Source organism: Fukomys damarensis, unplaced genomic scaffold (assembly GCF_012274545.1).
Source record: "Fukomys damarensis isolate Sample0158 unplaced genomic scaffold, DMR_v1.0_HiC HiC_scaffold_30, whole genome shotgun sequence".
Classification (NCBI taxonomy): Eukaryota; Metazoa; Chordata; class Mammalia; order Rodentia; family Bathyergidae; genus Fukomys; species Fukomys damarensis.
In genome coordinates, this window is record NW_022900942.1 from 5,408,301 (window position 1) to 5,420,606 (window position 12,306).

Below are 12,306 nucleotides of genomic sequence, written 5' to 3' on the forward strand. Positions count from 1 at the left end.
GCTGGAGAAGGGCCAACTGGACATTTCCTTCCCATCCCCACTTCTGTCCAGAGGACAAAGCAGGGGTGTTGGTCTGGGGAAACAAGAGTCTCTCAGCAACTTCGGGACAAACCTCTCTCTTTATTCCTCCAAGGTGTCACACATCGGGATCCGCCTTCGTTCCCGCCTTCCCTAACCAGTAAGTTCTCGGTCCCTTCCGGTGGCTCCCTAGCTCCCCCTCCTGGTAGGCAGTGCATTTGATCCAGAACAACAGCTGTAAAGTGAGAACCTGAAACAGAGGTGCTTCTCCTTCAAAAACTGGTCCTTCCTGAGTCTAGGCCAGGCTCCCAGGGAGTCAGAGTGTTTTCTGAGGACTCTTCAGGCTCCTTTCCTACTTACAGAAGATGCAGGAGCCAGGTGCGGTGGGCACGCCTGTCATCCCGGCACGACAGCCTCTGGGAGGTTGAGGCTGGAGGATCACAAGTTCAAGCCCAGCATGTGCAACTTAGTGACTTAGTGAGACCTTGTCTCAAAATAAAATTAAAATCTAGAAGAAAAGTCTGGAGATGTAGCTTAGTGCAAAGGCACTGGGTTCAATAACTATATTGCAAAGAAGGAGAAAGGAGGAGAAGAAAAAGCAGGAAAAGGAGAAGGAGGAGGAGGAGGAAGAGGAGGAGCAGAGGAAATAGGAAATGTCCTGTGCCCCAGAAGAAAGGGTCCACCAGATTCCTTGACTGGAGAGCCACTTGGGCAGGTGATGTTGGAGAGTAGGAAATAATGCATCGAAGGTATTAAGAGCAAAGGTGGGTCCCAGTCATGTGTAACCTCCCCAAGCCTCAGTTTACTTACCTGCAAAAGTGGGACTAATCTTATCTTTACATCATTGTAGGGATGAGGCTCCAATAAGATCAGAGAGACAGAACATGATGCCTAGCACATAATTGATGCTCCATACACATATTCTGGCCTCCTCAGTACACTCTTACTGTCCCTGTCTGGTGACACAGACAAGACCACAGACCTTTGTCCCCTCTGCTCTTGGAGAAAACCTCAAGGATCCCTTAATTGCTCTCTGAAGCACCAGTATGGGTTTTTCTGTCTCCAGCCCCAGCCCCAGCGACTCCAGGACCCTGGACCAGTCAGAAGTCCAGGGGTTCTGGATGTCACTGGGAGGAGAGGTTGTTGATGTTCCTGTGTCTGCTGGTGGCGACTTCACTGCTCTTGAGTGGCATCAGTCTGGCTGTGGCCGTCCTTAAGTGTGAGTAGGGATGGGGTGGGGCCTGGAGAGAGATTGGGGAGGGGGCACTGGAGGACCCGGGTGCAGGCTGTCCTCTTCCTTGCAGACCAGGAGGTGGTGGAAACACTGAGAATGGTGTCTGTCCAGCAGAAGGCATGGCAGGAAAATGGTGAGCACTTTCAGTCATTGCTTCCTGTCGGCATGGCTAGAATCTGCACTGTCCTGAAACCTTGTCCAAGACCAGCCAGTCTCCATCTTGCTCAGGCACTGTGCTGGGTGCTAATGGTGAGGGTAGAGTGGTGAACAAATCAGACATAGTCCTTATCATGTACCTGTCCCCATGAAATGTGTGTGTGTGTGTGTGTGTGTGTGTGCGCGCGCACATGCACTTGTGTCCAAACCTCCATTCTCCAAGGTGGTGGCCACAAACCACATGTAGCTATTGAGGGTTTAAAACATGGCCAGTTTAAAATGTGTTGCGTGCTGGGCGTGGTGGCGCATGCCTGTGATCTCAGCACTTGGGAGGCTGAGGCAGGAGGATCACTGTGAGTTCGAGACCAGCCTGGGCTACACAGTGAGTTCCAGGTCAGTCTCAACTACATAGTGAGACCCTGTCTCAAAAAAAACCAAAACCAAAGCAAACAAACAAACAAAAATAGGGCTGCACTGTAACTGTGAAATGCACACTAATTTCATTTGTTACATCTTTTTTATTCTTAGTACATATTTGCAGTACTTAACAGTTACATTAATCTTGAGATACTGGTACATATACATACATACATTAAATATATATAATTTTTTCCCTTCAGTACTGGGGATTGAACTCTGGACCTTGCACTTGCCAGGCAGGTGTAGCACCACTGAACTGCATCCCTGGCCCCATGCGTACCACATCTTAATCAATTTTATTCTCCCTTCCTCCCTTGCCATCTCTTCTCCCTGGATACCCTTTGTCTTTCTGAAAGTTTATCTCCCTATTTCCTACCATCTCTCTTTTAGTTTGCTCTTTAAATTATCTATATTTTCAATTTCTTCTGTAAGAGAAACCATGCACTATTTAATCCGAGTTTGATTTATTGTACTTGGCATTATGGTCTTGAAATCCATCTATTTTTCTAAGAATGACTCAAATTTATGCTTCTTTATGTCTGAGTAGTACTCCATGGTGTATAACTACAACATTTGCTTTATCCGTCGTGTTGCTATAAACATAGATCTGCATGTATTACTATAAATGATAAATTAACTCTTTTGAAAGATACCTAGAAGACAGATAATTCTACTTTTAGCTGTTTTGAGGAATTGGCGTACTGACTTCCATCGTGGTTCTACTAGTTTACATTTGCACCAACAGTGTTGAAGGGCTTCCTTCCTCCACATTCTTGCAAGCATTTGTTGTTTTTCGAGTCCTTGATGATAGTTATTGTTGCTGGAGTAAGATGGAATCTCAGTGTTATTTTGATTTGGCCAAAGAGGCTGAACTTGCTTCTAGAAAGAGTGTACTGTATCTCCAAAAACGAATATTTTAAAAATATGGAATATATGTTGAAATGATAATATTGAGGGTACATAGGGATAAATTAAAAAATAGCACTTCATTAATTATTTTGGATGGTGCTGATGATGGAGTCCAGGGCCTCATGCATGGTAGGCAAATGCTCTATCACTGAGTAACTCCCTCAGCCTTCAATTTAATTTTACCTATTTTTCTTGACTTAAAAATATGGCTATATCCAGGTGTGGTAGCATAAGCCTGTCTGTATTCTCAGCTACTTAGGAGGCTAAAGCAGGAGGATCACAAGTTCAAGGCAAGCTGTGGCAATTTTGTTTTTTTTTTTTTGGTACCAGGGATCGAAATGCCGTGGCAATTTAATGAGATCTTGTTTTAAATAAAATGAAGAAAGTGGCTAACAAATTTAAAATTGCATAGCTGGCTGTAGTGGTACACACATGTAAATTTAGTTTTCAGGAGACTGAGGCAGGAGGGATGGTATGAGTTTGAGGTCAGCCTGGGCTACATAGAGTTCAAGGGCAGCCTGAAGTGCATAGTGAGACCCTGTTTCAAAAAACAAAAACAAAACCCACCCCCCACAAAATAAAATTGCATCACGTAATTGACATTATGTGTTTTTTGGACAGCACAGCTATAGACAGTCGTTAGTTGAATTATCACCCACATGAGTATAAAATACCAGATTTAACACAGTCCAAGAGAGGAAGGGTGTCCCTGCCCACCTGCTGTGACCACCCCCAGCACCTGAATCACCCTTTTCCTTTAAAAGCCACCTTCAGGAAGTCCTCCATTTCCAATCCTCCTAAGTCCCAGGCAGGGATCCCTTTTCTGAGCTGTTCTGGATTTTGACCAGACCCACTAGAACCTGAGGGCAGTTTCTTCTTCCTTCTCTCTCCGTGTCTGCAGCCGGAGGGTGGCGGGTAGGTGGAGGTGATTCTCTCTCTAACCCTCTGGCTCATCCCCCTGACAGTGACTGGCGTGGGAGGGCTGGCAGGCCTGAAGAAGGACATTGACCATGTAAGAGCTTACACAAACCAGTCCCTGGCGGAACTTCGGGCCTTGTTAGGTGAGTAGGGGCTGGAGAATTGCCCACAGATGGGTGACATGCAGAGCCAGCTCTAGTGTTGGCCAACAAGAGAAACTATTCTCCATTACTCCCTGCATTTGAGTAGGTTTATCCTGTATTGAAAATCTGCATGCCTCGGAATGGTGTGTCTATAATCCCCTTTCCTTGTAAACATTTATCTGGTTTAGAGTGCATGAATCTACTTAAATGTATTGTAGCATTTTCTTACCTTTTTTCATGGATTAATACATGTGGGATCATTCCTAAGTGAGTACATCTTGTTTTTATTATAATGTTTTTTATAGTGTGTGTTTGTAATATATAATAAATACATTCATTGTGAGGAATTGGCATATATATCTACATCATGATATCATATCTTGACCAATACATTGAATTTCAAGGAATCACTTGTAATGCCACTGGGAGGTGAATTTACAGAGGGAAGTTTCTGACACTTTCGTTACTCACCAACTTTCTTCTTTAGTTACTTGCCGACTTCCAGCATGCCCATACTTTTAGTACCAGATTTTAAATCTTATATCTCTAAGAATTTATTTATTGACTGCTTACAATTTATTAAATCACAATTTTGTTACGTTTTTATACTCTGAATATTGAGAGTCGATGTGACTTCACAACTGCACGTGGTGTACTGTGTATCTCATGACCACAGAGCCCCCTGACAGCATCCTGTCCTGTTCCCAGAATGTACCAAGGTTACCTGCCCTGACGACTGGCTCCCGTTCGAGAGCAAGTGCTACTACTTCTCCCCGGGCACCAAGTCATGGGATGACGCCCGGCAGTTCTGCCAGGAGAACTACTCACATTTGGTCATCATTGATAGTCTGGCTGAGCACGTAAGTCTCCCTGCTGAGCTCTCGGGACCTGCAAGGCCAGCCTGCGTGGCTTCCACAAATCACACACCCTCTCCTTGCCTGGATGGAGGGAAATTAGATTTACTTTTAAATGACCCAAATGGGTCTGGCGGCACCTGCCTGTGATCCTGACGAGTTCCAGGCCAGGCTGGACTATGCAGGGAGGCCCCTGTCTCAAAAAAAAAAAAATCACTTTTGAGTTATTAAACTTTAATGGCCGAGTTTTCCTGAGTTGGAATCATGCAGAAGTTAAGAGGATATGCTTTGAGTTCAAATCCTGCATGTGTTTCTTTAATTACTACAAGTTTCATTTTTATCTCTACCATGGAAATAGCACGTCTAGCACTTTCTGTTTTCCAGGGTGTATTGCAAGTACTTACACCTTACATGCACGAGGACATGCGGTTTTCCTAACTCTATACATGAGTAGATCTGTCAGGAGAGGTTCTGTTATGCTGCAGTAACAGAGAGACCCCATATCAAATCGTACACTGACTCTGGAAGCTTTCACTCATTCTTACAGAGCAAGTCACGTGAATACTTCTGTCCTTTAGGATGGTAGCAAAGTAAGGTTTAACCTGTGTAATCCCGAAGGAGGACTGGCATACCTGTAAACAGCTGTCTTGACTTAGTACTATAGCAGTTAGGTAATATTGCCCTTTGGAAGATAGTACGTATCATTTTCATTTCACAAATGGGGACTCTCAGGTATAGTATGTAAGCAACTTGCCTGTGGTCACTCAAAGCTAGTGTCAGAAAAAAAAAGCCCCCCCCGACAAAAACCCCAAAATCAAAGCCGGGCGTGGTGGTGCACACCTTTAATCCCAGCACTCGGGAGGCTGAGGCAGGAGGATTGCTGTGAGTTCAAGACCAGCCTGGGCTACACAGTGAGTTCCAGATCAGTCTTAACTACATAGTGAGACCCGGCCTCAAAAAACAAAAAACAAGACAAAACAAAACAAAAAATCAAAAACCAAACCAAAAAACTACAACAACCTAAACAAACAAATGATATGAGCTTTAGATCAAGGTTCATTTAGGCTGGGAATTTAGCTCAATGGTTCCGCTGCCTGCCTTGTAGTGCAAGGTCCCAAGTTCAATCCCTGGTACAAAACAACAACAAAAAACTAGTGTCAGACCTGAGATGTGGGCCCATATAGCTGGTGTCAAAGTTGAGAATCTTCTGGGCATGTTGATACATGCCTATATTTCCAATTTTCTGGGAGACTGAGGCAGGAGGATCACAAGTTTGAGCCCAGCCTGGGCAACTTAGTGACTTAGCAAGACCTCATCTCAAAATAAAAAAATAAAAAAAGGCCAAGTATGGCACTCAGTGCAGGGGCCCTGGATTCAATCCTCAGTACCATAAAAACCAAATCAAACCTAAACAAAAACAGTTCAGAATCTTAACTATAAAAATCATAGTTAGCTGGGCATGGTGACACATGCCTGTAATCCCAGCACTCGGGAGGCTGAGGCAGGAGGATCACTGTGAGTCCAAGACCAGCCTGGGCTACATAGTGAGTTCCAGGTCAGTCTCAACTACATAGTGATACTCCTTTCTCAGCCTCCTGAGTGCTGGGATTACAGGGGTGTGCCACCATGCCCAGTGGTTTTGTTCTTAAAGCCTTAAGATCCCTAAAATGCTGCCAAAATGCCCTGCACCTTCTAAGGCTTTATTAATATAGTATTTTATTAAATTAAATTAAATTGCATAACTGCTGGAAACAGACTATTTAGGGTTTAAACTATAAAAATAGACACAGATATTTTCTGACCATAACTGAAATTCAGTTTTTCACAGTTTGTAGGAATGTAATTCTTGTGAATTTTGGGGGTCCACTATAAAGGTGTGTGGCACCAGGCCTGGCTTAATGAGTGTTTTTAGACCATTTACATTTAATATAATTATTGATTTGGTTGAATTTAGGCCTACATTGTTATTATTACTTTCCAGGCTGGAGGTGGAACCCAGGGGCTCATGCATACTAGGCAAGTGCTCTATCACTGAGCTGCAGTCCTAGTCCTTAGAATGTTATTGTTCATGTTCCTTCTATTTTTTATTTTCTTTGTTTCATGGCTTCATTTGAATGAGTTAAATAAGAAAATTTCAGTGGAGCAGATACAATCATATTTCTCTAAACTCAGATTCACAAGAAATGTTTTACTTATGCATTTGTTTCTCTGGAACTCCCGTTCTACCAGAATGGTGGATATTTAATCTCAGTCAACTGAGGTCCATTTTTCTTCTGAATGGGGACAGCTTATAAATGACTAAGCTAGAAAAGAGCAATGTATCTGGTCCTTGGTATCTTAGTTTATTTATTTTTTTGTGGTGTTCAGAGTGGAACCCAGGGCTTTATGCATGTTAGGCAAGAACTCTGCCACTGAGCTACATTTCCAGCCCATTTTATTTTTTGAGTCCAGGTCTTGCTAAGTTGTCCATAATGACCTTGAATTTTTGATCTTCCTGTCTCAGCCACCTGAGTAGTTGGGATTACATGAGAGTGTACCACTGTATGTGGCCTTGTTCCTTGGTATTTTTACTGCAAGTTGGTATCCACTGAGACATGTATTGACTGAATGATTCTGCATAAGTTATTTAATCTCTCAGTGCCTTGGTTTTCCCTTGTACAATAATACTAGACTGGGCATGGGGGTGAGCACATATAGTCCTAACTACTCAGGGAGCTGAGGCAGGAGGATTGTTTGAGCCTAGGGATTTGAGGCCAACCTGGACAGCACAGAGACCCTCTCTCAAACAAACAACCCCCCAAAAACCAAAAACTTGTTTCAGTGCTCATGATGAGGAGTGAATGAGATAATCTGTATAAAGTACATAGTTTACTTATAAATTAATTAAATCAATGTTTTCTGAATGTCTGTTATGTTCAAGGCACTATTCTAGTATTCTAGTCGGTATGTGGAGGTTCAGTGATGAGTTTTCTCTCTGTCTTCTTTTTTTTTGGTTTATGGTACTGGGGATTGAATTTGGGACCTTGTGCTTGCGAGGCAGGCGGTGGAACCACTGAGCTAAATCCCCGGCCCTTTTGTTTTTTTTTGAGACAAGGTCTCTCTCTGTAGTTCAGGCTGCCCCTGAACTCACCGTGTAGCCCAGGGTGGCCTGGGATTCACCGTGATTCTGCCTCAGCCTCCCGAGTGCTGGGATTACAGGTGTTTGTTACCACTCGTTCTCCTCTTGTCTTTCTGTTCTTCCTCTTTCTCCTTCTCTTTCTAGTACTATCCATGAAACCCTGGTATACTCTATCGCTAAGGTACATCTCTGCCTCTTTTTTTCTGTTTGTTTGTTTGTTTTGACACAGGGTCTAGTTCACTATGTAGTTGAGTCTGACCTGGAACTCACTATGTAGCCCAGGCTGGTCTTGAACTCACAGCGACCCTCCTGCCTCAGCCTCCCGAGTGCGGGGGATTACAGGTGTGCGCCACCATGTCCGGCTCTATCTCTTTTAAGTGTTTTTTTTTTTTTTTTTTTTTTTTTAAATTTTGAGACAAAGTCCCACTAAATTGCTATTGCCTCCACCCTTTCTCAGCCTTCCTCAGGGCTGGGATTACAGTTGTGCAGCAACCTACTTGCCTGGGTCCCCTCCTCCTCAGCTACCCTCAGTGTAGTGTCTAGAACATAAGTTCTGGCTTTTCTGGTCTTCTGGCTCACAGTCTTTGGAACACCTGGGCCACCCGAGGGACCCACTGTGCTGTCAGCATGGACTTTCCAGTCTGGATATCTCTCTGTCAACTTCCCTGCTGTTCTTGGGCACAGGGATCTTTTTGCTCTAAAAGACTGAGAAGGCTGGGGTGTGCTCATTTGTAGAGCTCTTGGGTAGCATATGCAGGGCCCTGGGTTCCATCCTCAGCACAAAATAAAACAAAACAAAGAAAAAAAAAAGACCATTAAACCCCAAAGGCTCTGTTCACTTCGATCCAATACACAGCAGGCAGGCCTCTTTTATCTTTGGTTTCTAATGCCTTCTGGGGCTTTTACGTAGTGCCTAGATAGCTTTGCTTTTTTTAGAGTCCCCAAATCTATTTGTGCTTTATTTTGGTCATAACTTGGGGCTCCCAGGGGGCCATATGTGGGGTTCCTCTTTCTGCAGCCTACTATGTCTGCACATTCACAACTTTCTTCCGGTTCTGTCTCCGCTTAGTCTGGTGTTGAGTGCGTGCATGTGTAATTTCCAGAGTGAAGCGCACAAGTCCTGAAGGAGCATTTTGACAGATGTAATTGTCAGCCCAACTGAGGTTTATAACATTTCCTCCTTCCTGGAAAGTCCTTCCCTGCTCCTTTCCTAGTTAACTCTTGCCATGTGCAGTGATTTCTTTAGCCACCATAAATTAACTGCCTGTACAGGAATATAGATATTGCTTTTAATTAGTTAATTCATTAAGCAAAAACAGCTATTGGTACATTTTAGGTATACAGAAGTCTAACGTTCAACATAGGGAATTTGCACCCTTACATGATATACATGCCCAGCTCTAGTAGTATTATTCCAGTTTTGTAGAAGGGAATTCCAAGGCACTGAGAGATTAAATAACTTATATCTTGTGTCTTTTTTTTTTTTTTGGTACCAGGGATCAAACTCAGGTCCTTGCACTTGTGAGGCAGGCACTGGAACCACTGAGCTAAATCCCCGGCCCTAGTTTTTTTGAGGAATCCCCACATTGATTTCCACAGTAGTTGCACCAGTCTGCACTCCCACCAACAGTGGAGAAGGGTTCCTTTTTCCCCACAGCCCCCCCCAGCATTTGTTATTGGTTGCTCTCTCTCTCTCTCTCTCTCTCTCTCTCTTTCCTTCCTTTCTTTTCTTTTTTTTTTGTACCAGGGATCAAACTCAGGTGCTTGCGCTGGCAAAGCAGGTGGTGGAACCACTGAGCTAAATCCCCAGCCCCTGTTACTGGTTGCTTTCTTGATAACAGCCATTCTTTCTGGAGCGAGGTGGAATCTCAGTGTTGCTTTAATTTCCATCTCTTGAATGACTGTTGTGTTGAACATTTTTTCATATATTTATTTGTCAATTCTACTTCTTCATTGGAGAACTGCTTATTCATTTCAGATGCCCAGTTTTGGATTGAGTCATTAAACTTGGGTCTCACTTTTTGTAAGTTCTTATATTTTCCAGATAGTTTTTTCCCCACACTGTGAGTTGTCTCTTCACTGTTTGTGGTTTCTCTCGCTGTGCAAAAGCCTTTTAATAAGATGAGATTCTAGTTGTTGATTTTTTTGTCATAGTTCCTGAATGATCAAGGTTTTGTTCATAAAGTCTTTGCCTAGACCAATTTTTTGTTTGCTTTTTTTTTGGTGCTGGGATCAAACTCATGACCTTGCACTTGCAAGGCAGGTGTGATGCCACTGAGCTAAACCCCCGGCCCCCCTAGACCAATGTCGTTGAGAGTTCTACCTATTCTCTCTTCCAGCAGATTTAGTGTTTCTGTTTTAATATTCAGATCTTCTATCCATTTTGATTTTAATTTAATGCATAGTGAAAGATATGAGTCTAGTTTTAATCTTCAGCAAGTGGAAAGCCTGTTTTTTCCAGCACCATTTATTAAAGGAGCTATCTTTCTGCCAGGAAAGGTGTTTAGGTCCTTTGACAAAGACAAGGTGGCTTAGTACCTGAATCTTCTAATCTGTTCCACTGATACTCAGGCCTGTTTTTTTGCTAGTACCATGCTGTTTTTATCAAGTAGCTTTGTAGTATAGTTTCAAATCAGGGATTTTGATGTCCCCATTTGCCTTTGTTGCCCAAGATTACCTTTGTGATTCTAGGTCTCTTCTGGTTCCAAATAAATTTTAGGATTGTTTTCTCTAATTCTGTGAGATATGCTGTTGAAATTTTGATTGAGACTGCATTAAATCTGTATAACAATTTTGGAAATATAGCCGTTTTCATTATATTGTTTCTTCCTACTCAAGAACTAGAGGTATCTTTTCATTTGCTGATAGCCTCTTTGATCTCTTTCTTCAGAGTATTGTACTTTTCTTTTTGTTTTTGAGACAGGGTCTCTCTATGTAGTTGAGACTGACCTGGAACTCACTATGTAGCCCAGGCTGGTCTCGAATTCACAGCGATCCTCCTGCCTCAGCCTCCCAAGTGCTGGGATTACAGGCATGTGCCACAATGCCTGGCTTGTACTTTTCAATGTAGAGGTCTTTTACTTCCTTTGATAATTGAATCCCTAGACATTTCATTTTTTGGATGCTATTTTAAAAGGAATTGTTTCCCCAGTTTCTCTCTCAGTGTGTTTGTTATTTGTGTAAAGGAAGGCTATTGATTATTGAGTGCTGACTTTATATTCAACTATGCTACTAAACTTGGTTATTAAGTCTAGAAGTCTTTTGGTGGTGTTTTTGGGGTCTTCTTTGTAGAGTATTGTGTAATCCACAAATAACGATAGTTTAACTTCTTTCTTATCCTTATTCCTTTTATTTCTTTCTCTTGTCTAATTGCTCTGACTGTTTCAAGAACTGTTTTTTTTTTTTTTGTACTGGTTATCAAACACAGGACCTTGTGCTTGCAAGGCAGGCACAGTGCCACTTAGCTAAATGCCTGGACCTTCAAGAACTATTTTTTTTTTTTGGTACCAGGGATTGAACTCAGGTCCTTGTGCTTGCAAGAAGGCAGGCCACTGAACTGCTGAGCTAAATCCCCAGCCTTTTTGTTTGTTTGTTTGTTTGTTTGAGACAAGGTCTCACTATGCAGTTGAGACTGACCTGGAACTCACTATGTAGACCAAGCTGGTCTCAAACTCACAGCAATCCTCCTGCCTCAGCCTCTGAGTGCTGGGATTACAGGCATGCACCACCACGCCCAGCCTCAAGAACTATGTTGAATAGGAGTGGTGATAGTGGACATCCTTGTTTGATTTTATTTCATTTTTATTATTTTTTATTTTTTTGAGACAGGGTCTCACTATGTAGTTGAGACTGACCTGGAACTCACTCTGTAGCCCAGCATGGTCTCGAACTCACAGCGATCCTCCTGTCTCAGCCTCCCGAGTCCTGGGATTATCGGCGTGTGCTATCAGGACTGGCTCCTTGTTTGGTTTTAGAGTGAAAGCTTTCAGTTTTTGTCCACTAGGATGATGTTGGCGGTTGGTTTCTTATGATGGCTTTTATCAGATTGAGACAAAGACCATCTAGGGCTTTTATCATAAATGGGTATTGGAACTTGTCAAATGCTTTTTCTGCTTCTATCAAGATGATAATATATTTTGTTTTTGTCCTTAGCTCTGTTAATATAGTGTATTACATTTATTGATTTGTGTATGTTGAACCACCCTTGCATCCCTAAGATAAATCCTATGTGGTCACGGTGTATACCCTTCTTGATTTGCTGCATTCTGTTTGCTAGTATTTTATTGAGGATTCTTGCCTCTATGTTCATTAGGGATGCAGGCCTGTCATTCTACTTTTTGCTTGGATCCTTCTCTGGTTTTGGTATCAGGGTAATGCTGTAATGCTTCCTTTCAGGAATGATTTTGGGTGTGTTGCTTCCCTTTCAATTTCATTAAAGAGTTTCAGAAGTAGTGGCATTAGGTCTTCTCTAAATTTCTTGTAGAATTCAGCAGTGAATCTATCAGGGCTTGGGCTTTTTTTTTTTTTTTTTTTTTT

General features: G+C 42.6%; 1 protein-coding gene across 1 annotated transcript in view; it reads left to right on the forward strand.

The window, feature by feature from the left end:
- Clec17a (C-type lectin domain containing 17A) overlaps positions 1–12,306 on the forward strand; it is a 31,403-nt gene that overhangs the window by 2,878 nt on the left and 16,219 nt on the right. Inside the window, exons 6-10 of the mRNA XM_033757321.1 lie at positions 134–178; positions 1,085–1,237; positions 1,323–1,385; positions 3,703–3,798; positions 4,507–4,658. Coding sequence (XP_033613212.1) covers positions 134–178; positions 1,085–1,237; positions 1,323–1,385; positions 3,703–3,798; positions 4,507–4,658 — 509 coding nt within the window. The remainder of the gene's footprint in view (positions 1–133; positions 179–1,084; positions 1,238–1,322; positions 1,386–3,702; positions 3,799–4,506; positions 4,659–12,306) is intronic.